Genomic DNA, 17285 nt, shown 5'->3' with positions numbered 1-17285 from the left:
CGCACAGGATCGGATCGCACAAGTGTGAACCACTGTGCGATCCGATCCTGATGCGGCTGAAAAAAAGGGTCATGTGCGACTTTTGTGCAGGTGCAGTGCGAATTTAGCCATACAAAGTGTATAGCTGAATTCGCACTGCACATCCGATTGCATGTAATGAAGGAGCAGTGCGCTCCGATATTACATGCGATCGCCGCACACGCTATAGTGTGAACCGGCACTGAAGAAATTACACTTTGCTACAATGTAAAGTAGTGAGTGTACAGCTTATATAACAGTGTAAATTTACTGTCCCCTCAAAATAACTCAACACACAGCCATTTATGTCTAAACTGCTGGCAACAACAAAAGTTTTCCCTCCCCAGTGTCATGTGACTTGTTAGTGTTACAAGGTCTCAGGTGTGAATGGGGAGCAGGTGTGTTCAATTTGGTATTATTGCTCTCACTCTCTCATACTGATCACTGAAAGTTCAACATGGCACCTCATGGCAAAGAACTCTCTGAGATTTGCAAAAAAGGAATTGTTGCTCTACTTAAAGATGACCTAGACTATAAGAAGATTGCCAAGACCCTGAAACTGAGCTGCAGCATGGTGACCAAGACCATACAGTGGTTTAACAGGACAGGTTCCACTCAGAACAGGCCTTGCCATGGCCAACCAAAGAAGTTCAGTGCACGTGCTTAGCGTCATATACAGAGGTTTTCTTTGGGAAATAGACGTATGAGTGCTGCCAGCATTGTTGCAGAGGTTGAAGGGGTGGGGGGGCAGCCTGCCAGTGCTCAGACCATACGCCACACACTGCATCAAATTTGTCTGCATGGCTGTCATCCCAGAAGGAAGCCTCTTCTAAAGATGATGCACAAGAGAGCGCGCAAACATTTTGCCGAAGACAAGCGGACTAAGGACATGGATTACTGGAACCATGTCCTGTGGTCTGATGAGACCAAGATAAACGTATTTGGTTCAGATGGTGTAAAGCGTGTGTGGCGGCAACCAGGTGGGGAGTACAAAGACAAGTGTGTCTTGCCTACAGTCAAGCATGGTGGTGGGAGTGTCATGGTCTGGGGCTGCATGAGTGCTGCCAGCACTGGGGAGCTACAGTTCATTGAGGGAACCATGAATGCCAACATGTACTGTGACATACTGAAGCAGAGCATGATCCCCCTCTCTTCGGAGACTGGGCTGCAGGGCAGTATTCCAACATGATAACGACCCCAAACACTCCTCCAAGATGACCACTGCCTTGCTAAAGAAGCTAAGGGTAAAGGTGAGGGACTGGCCAAGCATGTCTCCAGACCTAAACCCTACTGAGCATCTGAGGGGCATCCTCAAACGGAAGGTGGAGGAGCTCAAGGTTCAACATCCACCAGCTTTGTGATGTCATGCAGGAGTGGAAGAGGACTCCAGTGGCAACCTGTGAAGCTCTGGTGAACTCCATGCCAAAGAGGGTTAAGGCAGTGCTGGAAAAAAAGGATGGTCACTCAAATTTACACTGTCATACAAGCTGTACACTCACTAATTTACATTGTAGCATAGTGTAATTTCTTCAGTGTTGTCACATGAAAAGATATCATAAAATATTTACAAAAATGTGAGGGGTGTACTCACTTTTGTGAGATACTGTAGCTCCCTCACTAGCTGTAACACTGTAGAGCACAGGTGTCAAACACAAGGCCCCGCGGGCCGAATGCGGCCCCCCAGGCCATTTCATGTGGCGCTCGCACCTCTCCTGCAGCTGCAGCACCCCCCTTGTCTCTGCCCCCACCTTGTCTTTGTAGTCGACAACAGAGAGGACAGAACTCCTTTGCCAGATCCTGCACTCCTCTGTGCAGCTGTAGAAAGGCTCCTCTTTGCCCCCCCCCCCCAGGACATGGGGTGCTCTGGACATCTAATCCTACAGATATAACCGGCCCTTTGAGGGCAACCATAATGCTGATGCGGCCCACGATGAAATGGAGTTTGACACCCCTGCTGTAGAGTTTCCGGCCCGTGAAGGAGTGTTGTGCCCTCCTTAAGCCTCCAGATTTTCTCTGTCTATATATCAGGGTATTGCATTCAAATTCAAGGAGGTCCAGTCAGTGAAATTTTCTTCCACCAGAAGTCCGAATCTCATATTTATGCTGTGACTTGGATCCTAGTTTATATGTAGACATTTTGGGATGGATTTACCAAGGGCAAATAGGTTGCTCACCTTTCAAGGAAGGTTACAGTTTGAAAGGGAATAGTCTCTAGAGCTGAGTGAATGAGCTCTGCTGACATCCATCATCCAATCATGTTCAAGCATAAATTCCTTTTTTTCAATTTTACTTGCACATGATTGGGTAATATTTGCAAAGTGAAACTACACCATATTCATTAGGTTCTTGTGCATATTTTCTGATAAAGTGCAACGTCCCTTGCAATAGTGTACAGCCTATTTGCATTTGGTAATTTGGTAATTATATATAAAAAAAAAAATAGGCAATACAAATTTCCATAGCACTTCACTAGTATGTATTGTCACTTTTCAGGTATCCCCATCAGAGTGACCCCTTACATTAGCTATCCCCATCGGAGTGCCCCTTTACATCAGGTATCCCCATCATATTGTTCCCTTTGCATTAGGTGTCCCCATCAGATTGTTCCCTTTGCATCAAGTGTCCCCATGAGCACCAGGAAGGCAGAGGGCAGGTGCCAGGATGTGGAGCAGGCTGCGAGTATGAACTGAGAAAGTTCCACTTCCATCCTCCTGTGAATATGGGGGCATTCCTGTGAATGTGGGGGCATTAGGGCCACTCCTGATGGCGTCAGTGTGACGAAACACGTAGGGTGGAGCTTGTAGAGTCAGTGCATCACTTCTGCTTCCGGGTCCATAGAACACATCAGCATCCCGGAACTTCCTGATTTTACATGCTTATGTTTCTGCTGTAATGTGTAAGTACATTTCGGCAAAATTTTAAATAAAGTTTACATACAGATTTATACTATGGGGTTTGTTTGATGTAATGTCTCTGGTCTCTGTATGTAAGGGATCTGGAGGTATACAAACCTGCTGGAGGAGTGGAATAAACCTGGAGGTTGTGTACAGCCACATAGTGCTGTGAATGCTGGTTTGCCCCTAGCAAGGGGAGAATCTCTGGTGAGTGAGGTGGAAAAGGGGGAGCACATGTGGACATCACCAACCCCCAATATTCTACTGTCACTGGATATGGATTTTTCTTAAAGGCACATGTCACTTTATGATCTTATAATTAATTTTTGGATTAATTTTGTGGACTGAATTTTTTTGATTTTTGTGAATCTCAGCGCGTCACTTTACCCAATAATATTGCTAATATTGCGAAGTCACTTTACTATATGTATTTAATTTTTTATTTTATATATAAGTTTAAGCACAATATGACTGTTTATTTATGTATGATTGTTTATTGGTAATCATTCTAGTTTATACACAACAATATTTAAGGCACACACTAAACAAGCAGTGTCACACCTATTTCATCCCATAATAAACATTGCATGTACATGGTATCATTGGTTGTTAGGACACAAGCAGTCCTAACAACCAATCACTGCAGAGGCAGGCTGGCGGTAATGATCAAACTATCCCCTGGTCTAGGTCCAGACTGGATTTAATTATCTAGTCTTGACCAGACAGCTGTGTGGAGGATCTAAATATCTTGGCTAATAGGAGAATTTCAAAATCTTTGAAGTGATTGTAACTTTATTGTAGCTTTATTTTTTTATTTTTTTTATTTAAATAAAATACATGTTATTCTTACCTGCTCTGTGCAATAGTTTTGTACAGAGCAGCCCCGGACCTCCTCAGGTTCCATGCCGGCACTCCTGGGAATGAGCCCTCAAGAGTGCCACCAGAGCAAACGGCTTGCTGTGGAGGCACTCAGCAGGGTGGAGAAAGGGTGTGCCCCCCCCCCCCCCATTCCTCTACCAGAACAAATTGTATTCCTTTCAAATTTGGGGATAACTTGTATGGGGTGGGGGGAGGATCCTCCCTCTAGCAAAGTATCCTTGAGCCCGCTTTGCAGTAATATGGTAGGGACATTTGATGGAATCTGGAAGCCCCGTTTGTAATAAGTGGGCAACCAGATAGCTACCCCTCCCAGTGGGAAAGAGTAAAGGAGAACATTACAGTAGTATCCCTTACTCATTCCCAAAATAAATACCTAAATAGAATAAAATAAACACACAGAATAAAAAAGTCCTTTACCTAAAATTAAACATAAACATACCCTTACCAGCTTTTATAATAAATGTTATTGATGTCTCCAGAAATAATTCCACATCCAGGATGTCCAAATTCGGTAGATGGCATGGCAAACTGAACCTGGGCTTATTTGCTCACCCTTACGTGTTATCCTATCTGTAGATTTGATATTTTTTGCGTTTTGCTAAACTTTGGTGTATCACTTCTTGAATCTGAAGAAGGGAGTGAACCTCTGGAAAGTTTGTCCTGAAAGTTGACCCAGGTAGATAAAAAACATATTAGATACAGCACTCAACTATGTACAGTAGCTGTGAAGAAATGTTCTTTGGTGAGTAGTATTTGCTTTATGATATGGCCAATCTACAAGATATATTACTCAGACCCTGAAAAGGAAAGGCTTACGATGAACTATTTAGAGACTCACCATTTATTTGTGAAGGTGACATCATTCTTTTCCCTTCCTTCCTCTATGCCATTGCAATGTTTAAATATACACTTCAGTCATTGAACTTCATACATCCAAAGATTTTTCTGCAATCAACATCTCTTGAACGTTTCTCCATTAGCCATGAAGCTGTCCATCGCCCTGGTCGGCCTTCTCTTTGCATTCATATCTAAAGGTATGACTAGTAAACTTCAGATACTCTTACCATTTGAAAGTTATATTTTAAGACAATATTTGTAAAATTCAGATTTTCGTTTATTTTTCACCTTTGCTTTATTTTATTTTACTGAAATGTAATTGTATATATATATATATATATATATATATTTTTTTTACGCTCCTATTTTTTAGATATTTGCCATTCTCAAAGGGGAATTACATCAAATACTTGTACTTATTGCATTGTGTGGGTCACTAAAATGTGCTCATTCCTTCCATGGCAAAAGGGGTGGAGTATTTAAAGAAGAACACAAAGACAGAGACTAGAGGCCCACGGGACTTTAGGGAGACACACAATGGGCATTAAAAATACATACTGTATTTTCCGGCGTATAAGACGACTGGGCGTATAAGACGAACCCCCTATTACATAATCTACCGGTAATACTTATACTTAGGTTACCTTGGAGATATTATACTCGGCGTATAAGACGACCCCCCATTTTTGGGGGATTTTTTTGAGGTTCAAAAGTAGTCTTATTCACCAGAAAATACAGTACATTTATTGCATGAAGAAATATACATATAAAAATAGATCATGAAAAAATCAACATAGATTCATCAATGAAAAATGGAATATAGGTATATACAAAATATAACTTCATCTATTTCTAACATTCCAATACTATGTCATTATCAATCTGTGCTGTGTCGATGTCAAAGCATTTCTCGAAATCTGTAGTTCGCTTCATCAGGAGAAACACAGATATGAGTCTAAAAGCAAAAAAAAAGCACACATAAAGCAAGGTGTGGTAAAATGTGGAAAAGGGTTTGAAAGGATATGTGAGAAGGTGATTTTATTTGGTAATGGAATTCAGGCACTCTTAGTGGTGCTCATAGGATTAGTGAATGTAAATGGTAGGAATGCAAATAGGTTAAAGAACCTCAAACAGCAGTTAGAGAAAAAAATAAAGAAAAATTGCAAAAATCTTGATGTTGCTTAAAGGGGATGATTTGGATGAAGACAGATATATCATGCCTGCCAGGACATTCAACATGGTTTTTAATTGTTGTCTGTGTCTCTACCGGAGAGATGCTCTATCACCATTTGTCTTCATGACCATTTTTATGGGACAACGTTTAGGGTAAATTCAAAATGTTACAGTTGATACCACAACAAAAAGTCAAGGCATGCCTTCCCTTATGATATATAAATGTGGAGTGGAACCACTTACTCATTTGGTTTATTTCTATGGAGACCTCATCTGGGAAGAGAATGGGTATGGCTGGGGTATGTTTAGGGGGAGGGCTGGGATCTCATCTCTTATCTCTAATAAAACTTCTCTCATCTGAGTTCCAAAAACTATGGTCAAACGCTGCTCTAATCTTCCAAGATTTTAGAGTTTGCCCTACGGTTGGAAACTTTACTGCGGGGAAAACTCATATCAGGACTTAAATAGTCAAGTTAAATAACTGATAACATCACACTGTAAATTACTTACCCAACAAATCTCTGTTTGGTGTAGTAATCCCTTCTAGTTAGGTCTGATTGTCCAGCTTTGAAAGAATACATCTTTCCAAGCCCCTTTCAGAAGGTACCTCATAACCTTAACATCTCTAATATGACCGCCAGAAGGATTGGGAGGATTTGGAGAGCACGTAAAAATAAACTCCTAATGGGCCATACACACTATACAATTGCCTTTAGATTTTTTCCTTTAGATTTACCAAAACCATATAATATTAGGTCAAATCTAAACACTTTTAATTTGTATGCAATCAGGCAGGCCCTTGCCCTACATAGTTGAAGGTAAATCTAAAGGAAATCTAACAGCAAAAGTTGTATAGTGTGTATCCAGCTTAAGTGAAATACGAAGGCTTCCATTACCGAATTTCCTCTGAAATCTCAAGTTTCCTCTCTGTTATAATGACCCTTTGAGTCAATGACCCAGAATTATGCATTTTCAAGTCAGAGTAAAGTAAGAAGTCCTCATCTACATACTTGTTTAGGATTAGTGATTCAAAGTGTTGAAGAAAGAGGGTCAGCATGACAGCCAAAAAACCAAGCATTTGTACTTTGCACCAACAATTTGAACCTCCAGGTTTTGAAAAGTTTTCTCAGCAGACTCAATAATGTTTTATATGGCTAATGTGATGATGATTTCATGTGTATAATATACAGGTCCACTTTATCCTTGCAAATATGGTGATAAGGTCTCCTCTAAGATACATATGCTATTGTTGTAAGAATGTTACTATCTCAGAATACACTAACGCCAACAATCTGAGACCTCCTGGAAGTTATATTCCCCTCTATCGTTAATCTTTACTCTTCCTAGAAACCTTCTTTTCTTTTCCTCTCTCCTCTCTCTGACCACTGACCCATGGTCCCTCCCAAACTCTGCTTCCAAATTGGGTGCCCACACTTTCACATTGACCATTGTATGCAGCCTCTTTGCTTGAGCACCTTACTTTATCATTTATCGTTACCATCTTTTGCTTTTTACCACTTTGTTATCAGGGCAGCCATCAGAAATGTTGGGGCCCCTTACACAGCTATAGGCCTGGGCCCCTCTGGGCCTGGCCACCAACATTCCGCAGGGCAGCCCTCTTGCCGTCCCACCGAATCCGCCCACTGACCATCCCACCGAGTCCTTCAGTGCAACCACTTCTTTTTTTAACACTCTTATAACTTAATAAATGAAAATGAATCCAATCCATCAAAGAAACATCCCCATATATTCAACAAAGAGACATCCTAATCCAACAAAGAGACAGTCTTGTATATTCAGCAAAGAGACATCCCAATCCAGTAAAAAGACGGACTCATATATTCAACAAAGACACATCCCAATCCAGTAAAGAGACAGCCTCATAAATTTAGCAAAGAGATATCCCAATCCAGCAAAGAGACAGCCTCATATTTTCAGCAAAGAGGCAGCACAATCCAGCAAAGAGACATCCCTTCAGCTGCATCGGCTTACTCTGCAGCCGCCATGCTTTAGCAATTGCTAGTTACTACAGCAGCAACAACTCAGTCTCGTTGGTTGGGGCCTTGGCAGCTGGGCCCCTCGGAACGCCTGGGCCCCCTACATGTGTATGGGCTGTCCCCCCCTGATGGCTGCCTTGTTTGTTATACCCACAAATGTCTTGACTGTTCTACGCAGCCCCTGCATGGGCAATACTGCATCCTTCTCTTGCAAAATAAAACAAATTGAAATAAAACACACTAATAATGCATCAAATTAAAGTCAAACCTAATTTTCTAGGGTAGCACATAAAAAAACAAGACTTTTAATTTTTTGGTACGAAATAAAGGATTTTTTTTTTTCTTTGTACATGATTGGAACACTGGAACATGAAAAATGTCAGAAATTTAATCTATTTAATAAACAAGGAGAGGAGAGTGAATTTGGCTTGAATTAGGCTTTAAAGCAGCTTTAAAACACGTTTGGATGCTATACCTGCATTGGCACAATAGCATTGACACTATGTTTGCAAGGACACATAATATCCGGTAATTATTATTTAATAAATATGGTGGCTGAATGGCTGTGCATAATGAATGCAATTATATCTGTCATTTGTCTAGCTTAGTACCTTTTGCATTGTAAATACTGCCAATGTTTCTGTTCTCTAACTCAATGATATCTCAAAAGTAGGCATTGAAACAGTGACAAAGGGGACCTGCATGGAACAACTAAAAAATATATTCAGGGAAATATAAAGTATAAGTCAACTTGATCCCAAAGTCATATTTCAGCTCTGAATTGTTTTTTAGTCAACTGGAGCACTTGCTATCTTTCATAGCTCTCCATTTTCCCTCATTTGGGACTAAACGTTTTGGTTCCTTGATCCTTATTCGTTGTCTCTCCTTTTGGTCTAAATTAAAGACCCCTATAAATAAAATGAATTATTTAACTACCAATGTATTTATTTCATACTCAATTTTATTGCATCTGTTATTGATGAAATACAAGCACAAAAGAAAATTAGAGTTGAAATAAAAAACACTTGTTCGATAAACCAATCATTTTTTTTTTTTAATTAATTGTTCATAGTTCTTGTAAATGGTAGGGTGGGGCAAGGATGCATCCTTTAATTCAGGGGGTCTTCAAACTATGGCCCTCCAGCTGTTCAAGAACTACAATTCCCATCATGCCTAGCCATGTCTGTGAATGTCAGAGTTTTACAATGCCTCATGGGATGTGTAGTTCTGCAACAGCTGGAAGATCGTAGTTTGAGGATCCCTGCTTTAATTAAATATTTTGTTCTGAAAGGTGCCCCTCTTTCCAATCTCTGAAGGTTGGGAGGTATGGACTTCTAATATCTTCTAAAGACCCCAATGGTAAGATATCCCCATCATAGTTCCCAGTTCTGTCCAACTCCTGCAGCCACTGTAAAAGCCATAATGGTGACAAGCCAACCACCCCAAAGCGCCTCTTCACCTCATCCAATCAGAGAACACTTTGCATTCATTCAAAAAATGTAACGCATTCTCCGAATGGTGCCCATTTTAAGCGACTGACCTCCAGTGCTCAGAATGCATCACACAAGCCGCTTAGCACAGGACGCAGAAGTAAGTGAAGATCTCTAGAGTAGTGGTTTCTACTTCAATGATTTCCATCTTCTAATGGCATCAGCTAGGTATGGTATTTGCATAGTTACATTGGTCCAATGTAACTATGTATAAAACATTAGGGATGATCGAACTTTTGAAAAGTTCGGTTCGGCCCGAACATACGAACTTCCCGAAAGTTCGGCCCGGATTTCAGAACCCCATTGAAATCAATGGGACCCGAACTTTGGTAATCAAAAAACACAATTTTTAAGCCCTAAAACCCAATAAATGCCCCTAAAAAGTGCCTAGGGTTCTGGGTCATGCCCCATTAACTATTAATCACACAAAAAAAAGTTCTTAAAAATTGTCATTTTTGATAAAAAAGCCAATTATTGAAAAATTAAAAAAAAAAAAGAGAGATTTTTTGATTTTTACTTTGGATTTAGTATCTGGGGGGTCTAAAAGGTGTGCATGTGAAGTTTCAGCTCTGTAGCATGTCCAGAACCATGAAAAAAAAAAAAGATAATTTTTCAGTAGAACAGTGATGTGGTTCGGGAGCCTCCTTTAACTTTACCACTTATATGATCTTTTTTTGGGGGTTCTGGACATGATACAGAGCTGAAACTTCACATGTACACTTTTTAGACCCCCAGACACAAAATCACACAAAAAAAAAGTTCTTAAAAATTGTCATTTTTGATAAAAAAAGCCAATTATTGAAAAAATTAAAAAAAAAATAAAAAAAGAGATTTTTTGATTTTTACTTTGGATTTAGTATCTGGGGGGTCTAAAAGGTGTGCATGTGAAGTTTCAGCTCTGTAGCATGTCCAGAACCAGAAAAAAAATATATAATTTTTCAGTAGAACAGTGATGTGGTTCGGGAGCCTCCTTTAACACCTATATGATCTTTTTTTGGGGGGTTCTGGACATGCTACAGAGCTGAAACTTCACAGGTACACGTTTTAGACCCCCCAGACAAAAAATGGCAGCAAAAACACACCTGGGCATTTTTTTTTTGATGCTAGCGTTTTTTTTGGCATTTTTTGGGGTTCTTTTGAGGCAGGCAAAACATCTGAACTTGTGTATAGTGGTACTGTGCACAAGTTCTGATGTTTTGCCTGCCTCCAAAACCCCCCAGAAAATGGCAGCAAAAACACACCTGGGCATTTTTTTTTTTTGACGCTAGTGTTTTTTGGCATTTTTTGGGGATCTTTTGAGGCAGGCAAAACATCTGAACATGTGTATAGGAGGTATATATGGACATATATGTCTGAATATATACCCCTAGACATATATAGGTGTGATAGTAGCAGAAATATATTACTGTAAATGATTTAATTAGCGCAAGCATTTATTTCTGCTACTATCACACCTATATATGTCTAGGGGTATATATACAGACATATATGTGTATATATACCCCCTATACACATGTTCAGATGTCATGTCTGACATCAAACATGTCCTCAAAAAATGCACTGGCAGTGGCAGCCCCTGCAGCATAAAAAATGCTGGCTGGTGAGAAGCCATATGCCTGTCCCGAAGCAACTCAGAGAAATGATCATTTCTCTATAGCGGTCACCCTGCTATGGAAGGGTTTTGTCACCCTTCCATAGCAGTCACTGTCAGTTCACCCTACACTACATTACGGTCCCCTTACACTTCACACTTTCCCTACAGAAACTAAATTTTTGAAGCTAACTTAAGTGTAAAGGAGCACTCTAACTACACTAGATATCCCTTTCCTCACACTAATAAATGCTAAATGACACTTTTAAAGTAAAATTAACAGAACTGCTTCCACTCTCTTCAATGTCCAGTATAACAATGCTGGGAATATGGCGGGGCGATCTTATATACTGGGGGGCGTATTCACTAATGATTGGTCTAGGGACCCCCTAGTCACTCCAATCACATTCCTAGCATTCTCCTGCCCCCTCAATTGGCTTTTGCTAATGGTTCTGGTCCAATCACGGGCTTTTAAAGCCCATTTCCTGAACCATTGTATTTTGGGCGGTTCTGGTTTCCGAATTCCGAACTTTTTGGGCAAAAAGTTCTAAATTCGGCCGAACCTCGAACACCCAATGTTCGGGCCGAACCGATGGTCGACCCGAACCGTTCGATCATCCCTATAAAACATCCATACCTGGAATTCCTCTTTATTTATTGGTTTCCCCACATACTTGAACCAGTCCACCCAAAATGTAAATGGACATGCAAAAAGAACATTTATTTAAAATGCAATAAACACTTAGTTAACCAATTGCCGACTGCCCGCTGCCTTTTTACTGCGACAGGGCGGCTCGGCTGCGTCCAGTCACATAGTACCACGTGACTGGAGTGCATGTGGTTTCGGGTTTGCGCGTGTGCCGCCACAGCCGCACTCCCACTGTGTTTACAAACAGCAGGAGACGGGCCACAGGAGGAGCGGGTGTGATTGCCGCTGCCCTCTCGCGATAGTCCGAGAAACCGAGAGAAGACCCGCCTGTTTATGTAAACAAAGCAAGCGGATCTTCTGTCAGACAGGCAGGGAGAGATTAGCAGTTTCAGCTAAGCTGAAACTGCAATCTCTCTGTGCCTGTCACAGAACCCCCCCCACAGTGAGAAAGCACTTTAGGCATACATTTAACCCCTTTGATCACCCCCAGTATTAACCCCTCCCCTGCCAGTGTCATTTATACAGTAACAGTGCATATTATTTAGGACTGATTACTGTAGTAATGTCGCTGGACCCAAAAAGTGTCAAAAATGTCAGTTAGGGGTCCGATCTGTCCGCTGCAATGTCGCAGTCCCGCAAAAAATCACTGATCGCCGCCATTACTAATAAATAAAAACTCCAGAAATCTATCCCGTAGTTTGTAAAAGCTATAATTTTTGCGTAAACCAATTAAAATACACTTTTTGGGATTTTTTTTTTTTACCTAAAATATGTAGCAGAATACGAATTGGTCTAAACTGATTAAAAAAAAAAAAATTAAATTTATTGGGAATGTTTTATAGCATAAAGTAAAAAATATTGTGTTTTTTTCAAAATTGTTGCTCTTTTTTTGTTTATAGCGCAAAATCTAAAACCCAGAGAGGTGATCAAATACCACCAAATGAAAGCTTTATTTGTGGGGAAAAAAAGGACATTAATTTTATTTGGGTACAGCATCACATGACCGCTCAAATGTCTATTAAATTAACGCAGTGCCGAATCGCAAAAAATGGCCTGGTCATTAAGGGGGTAAAACCTTCCGGGGCTGAAGTGAATGAGGGCAGACTAGATATGAGTAGTATAAGGATACTAGGTGTGGTGGGGAAAAAAAAAGAAACCCTTCTCGCAGTTGAAAATAGTACCTGAAAGAGTGTACACGAATTACACAATATGATTCACCATTGAAAACCAACAAGATAAGGAGATCACCCTTTCCATCAGTACTAGTACATTTGTGTGACTATCTACTGATAACATTTGACAAGGGCTACACCCAATATTACGTAAATTCGGGCAATGTTAAAAAAACATTAAATATTTGAAAATGTCATGATGACACTTTACCACTAATATGCACCAGTTCATAAAAAATGTGGATGGGAAAAAAAAAGTTGACTTTATATTGGTACTTTATAGGGGCTCTATGGGGTTAATTTACTAAAAGCAAACAGACTGTGCACTTGGCAATGTGCAGTGGCTGCAAAGCTTAGCAAATGAGGTAATGTTTGCAAAAAATAGCCAATCACGTGCAAGGAAAATGTAAAAAAAAAGGTGTTTTTGCTTGCACATGATTGGCTGATGGAAGTCAGCAGAGCTTCTGCTCATTTACTAAGCTCTGGAGCAACTGCACTTTGAAAAGTCCACAGTATATTTGGCTTTAGTAAATCAAACCCTAGGTGCGGTGCCAAAACCCTACTTGAGGCTTAAATTAATGACCGAAAGAGTGCATTGATATCGTGCAATACGATTGACTGTAGAACACCTAGAAGATAAGGAGATCACCCTGTGCAGTAGTACAACACAGTAAGTAAATGTGTGTGACTATCTACTGATAACATTTGACAAGAGCACAAAAGAGAGCTACACCCAATATCACACAATGTCCGGCAATGTAGAAAATCTTGTTCCCGTAATCTCACCACAATACTTTCTTTGTGAAATGTTTTGCCCCAAAGGCTTTATTACATTTTTTGACTGCAGGCATTATACTTCTATGATATGCTTTTGGTTATATAATTGGCTTATCATATCATATTATTAGGTTAAAAATCACATCTAGAATAAGGGATCCAGTTTTGGGCACCTCGTTTTAAAAAGGATATATGGGTTTTGGAAAGGGTTTAACCACTTAGGGACGCCTGCCCGCAATGTACTGCGGTTGGGCAGACCGTGCAGGCAAAGCAACATACTAGTGAGTTGCTGCCTGCTTCTGGGTTTAGGGCGCACGCACAGTGATTCCAGTCTGTGCCCATCAATGACACCAATCTGTGCCCATCATTGACACCAATCTGTGCCCATCAGTGAGGCCATTCTGTGCCCATCAGTGATGGAAGTCAGTGCTGCCTTTCAGTGCCTGCTCATTAGTGCCGCCCATCAGTGACGACTATTATTAGCCATAAGTGCCGCCTATCAGTGCTTATCAGTGCCGCCTATCAGTGCCCATCAGTGCTACCTATCAGCGTCCATCAGTGGCACCTATTAGTGCCCATCCGTAGAACCTATCAGTGCTCATCAGTGCTGTATATTAGTGCCACCTATTAGTGCCCATCAGTGCTGCACAGACATGGGAGTAAGTCACACATGTGCAAGTCTCAAGTCTTAACCTTCAAGTCTCAAGCAAGTTCCAAGTTACTGTGGCGAAAAGCAAGCAAGCAAGTCAAGTTGAGTCCCTGCTAGAAGTCAAGCAAGTCAAGTCAAGTCATTTATTTTGGTCAAGTCACAAATCAAGTCAAAATACTGATCTACCCCAATTTTCACCTTTAAATCAGTTAAAAGTCAGTGGTCAGGAAAGGTTTTGTTTTATTTTCACCATTAACAAAACTGCTTAGTGCTTTTTTCTTGGCATATTAAAGAAACACTTTGAATGCCCAAACAGCGCAAAATCCTTCGTCCAGTCATGTTTCAACACCACAGTCTAAAAACATGTAAAGTATTTTAAACAGCCAGTGTCCTAAAAATCAGAACACACTGAGGTGTTTCAAGTGACTGTGGTGTCAGAAACATAACAGGCACATTCATTTTGCTATAACACATCTTGAGAAAATGCAAATATTTAATAACTTCAAAAAGCAAAGTCATTTCGAGTCATATGTCTCAAGTCAAAATCAAGTCTCAAGTCATGAATACCAAGTCAAAGTCAAGTCGAGTCTTTTATTAATTTTAGTCAAGCAATTCTCAAGTCCTCAAACTGGTGACTTAAGTCTGACTTAAGTCAAGTCATTTGACTCAAGTCATGTCCCCCACCTCTGGTGCTACATATTAGTGCCTCCTCATCAGTGCCACCTCATTAGTGCCCTTCAGTGCTGCCTCATTAGTGCCCTTCAGTGCTGCCTCATTAGTGCCCATCAGTGCAGCCTCATCAGTGCACATTAGTGAAGGAGAAAAGTTACTGATTTACAACATTTTCTGACAGAAACTACGAAAAACGTTTTTGTTTTCAAAATTTGTAGATTTTCTTGGGTTTTTTTTTTTCGAAAAATATAAAAAACCCAGCAGTGATTAATTGGCACCAAAAGAAAGTTCTATTTGTGGGGAAAAATTTATGAAACATTCATATGGGTACAGCATTGAATGACAGCGTAATTGTCATTCAAAGTGAGACAGTGCTGAAAGCTGAAAATTGGCCTGGGCGGGAAGGGGGTGAAAAAGCCCTGTTGGCAAGTGGTTAAAAATACTTAAAAATTATTTTCTTAGTTTTGGATGAAGTGGGAAAATGTTAGGACCCCTTTCAGAGTTTTTCAGCTCTCTAAGGCTCCTGATAGCTCACTCCTCAAGCATGGCGAACTCCCCAATTCACGCTCCATTACACTCACTTCTGAAGGAGTCCGTCCTAGGTAAGTTCAGGCGTAGATAAAGGTGGACCTTCAGGACAGATAATGACACTGTTCCCTACATAACAGTGTTTGGGCATGGGTATGGGCATAACAATAACAGACAAACAGACGGAGGGTGCACCAGCCTAGTGCATTATTCTTATATACCATTTATTAATAAAACCAGAGCAAGTACTGGTAAAACCAGAGCAAAATACTCACAACTCAACATGTGAGCAAGCTCATCAAAATACATTCAAGAACAGAACTCCAGAACTTCTGCATCTCATCTCATCAGAAGAAGGAGCCATGCAGGTCTGGAAGGCTAACACGTTTCGAAGGGCATACCCCTCTTCCTCATAGCCACCGAGGAAGAGGGTATGTATCCTGTTTGTCTATTATTTCAGCATATCTGGACTACCCCAGTCCTAGAAAGGCAGCAAGGTGTGGTGCTTAGATTTGGATAAAGAATGGAACAGGAGAAGTGAGAATCAGTAGAGTCTGAGTACCACACTCGAGCACAGGAGGTTGTTTTTACTGTATGTGGCAACAATTCACGGGGTCCTATAGCAACATTTGCATGGAGGCCCCCCAGCAATTTCTTCATGTGACATCCAGCAGTTTCAGTTGAAATAATAGTGTAATTGATTTTAACATAAAGTATGTCTAAATCAAAGATGGGTAGCAGGAGAACTGTCAGCATAGTCAATGTACTATTAGGGATCAGTGCTCGGTAAAGGAGTTGCTAGAGAAGAGCAGCAGTGCAGGGAACTAACTTTATGGGCCTTTCACACGGGAGGTCCACTCGGCGAACTCTGCTTTGCTCAGCGGGGGATTGCTCCGCTGATCCCCCCTGTGACAGATCTGTTTCCACTCACTGTGCAGAGCAGAGGCAGACAGAGTCCGGCTCTCCCATATGGGGAAATCAGGAGAAAACGGACCGCCTGTCCGTTTTCTCCTGATCTTATCCAATCAGATGCTCCAGACGGATGGAAAATAGGGCCACCATCCATCTGGATTTGACTGACAGGATTGGATAATGGGGCGCGCGTCAGCGGGCATGTCACCTCTGACATCCGCAGCTCCATAGGGGTGGAAAAGAGGGTCCAATGAGGTTTGCCTGAAAAACTGACAGGTGGACCTGATCAGACCGCCCATGTTAAAGGACCCTAAATGTGTTCAGTAGGTCACCAGAATTTTTGGAGTGGCTGAATGTTGATTAGTAATAAATAAAATAATAAAATAAAATAATAATAAAAATATACTATTATTTTAATTTTATTTTATGTGATCCTATGCACAATTACCCTATAACCTAATATAAACGTTTGTTTAACCGATTCCGGACCGCCCACTGCATATTTACTGCGGCAGGCTGGCCCTCCTGCATGAACCGACGTCGGTCACGCACCTGCAGCTAGGGGGCGGTGCGCTCCCACCTCCACTCGGCAGCAGGGACTCCGATGCACGAGTCAGGCGGCTACAATTGCTACCTGCCACCTGCGATCGCTCCCCGCTGAGAGAGAAGAACGGTCGGCTGTTGTAAACACAGCTGACCGTTCTTCTCTCTGGAATGATCACAGAGCGCATGTGATCCTTCTATAAAGGATCACAGGTCTCTATGATCATTTCACAAGCCACGCCCCCCCACAGTTAGAATCACTCCTGTAGGCTCACATTTAACCCCTTGATCACCCACAGTGTCAACCCCTTCCCTGCCAATGTCATTATTACAGTGACAGTGCCTATTTATAGCACTGATTACTGTAATAATGTCACTGGTCCCCCCCAAAAGTATCAAAAATGTCAGTCAGGGGTCCGATCTGTCCGCTGCATTGTCCTTCAAAAAATCGCAGATCGCCGCCATTACTAGTAATAAAAAACAATAAAAATGACATAAATCTTT

At 41.1% G+C, this 17285-nt stretch overlaps 1 protein-coding gene across 1 annotated transcript in view; it reads left to right on the top strand.

The window, feature by feature from the left end:
• Positions 1-4773: 4773 nt before the first annotated feature.
• The window catches only part of LOC309567662 (uncharacterized protein), a gene marked incomplete at both ends in the record, with an annotated part of 28536 nt that continues 16024 nt past the window's right edge, over positions 4774-17285 (top strand). The window contains one exon of the mRNA XM_082273085.1: positions 4774-4825. Coding sequence (XP_082129211.1) covers positions 4774-4825 — 52 coding nt within the window. The remainder of the gene's footprint in view (positions 4826-17285) is intronic.

This window comes from Pelophylax lessonae (genome assembly GCF_965119305.1).
Source record: "Pelophylax lessonae genome assembly, chromosome: 12".
Lineage (NCBI taxonomy): Eukaryota > Metazoa > Chordata > Amphibia > Anura > Ranidae > Pelophylax > Pelophylax lessonae.
Note: the sequence above shows the minus strand (reverse complement) of the source record. Positions and strands in the feature narration are given on the sequence as shown.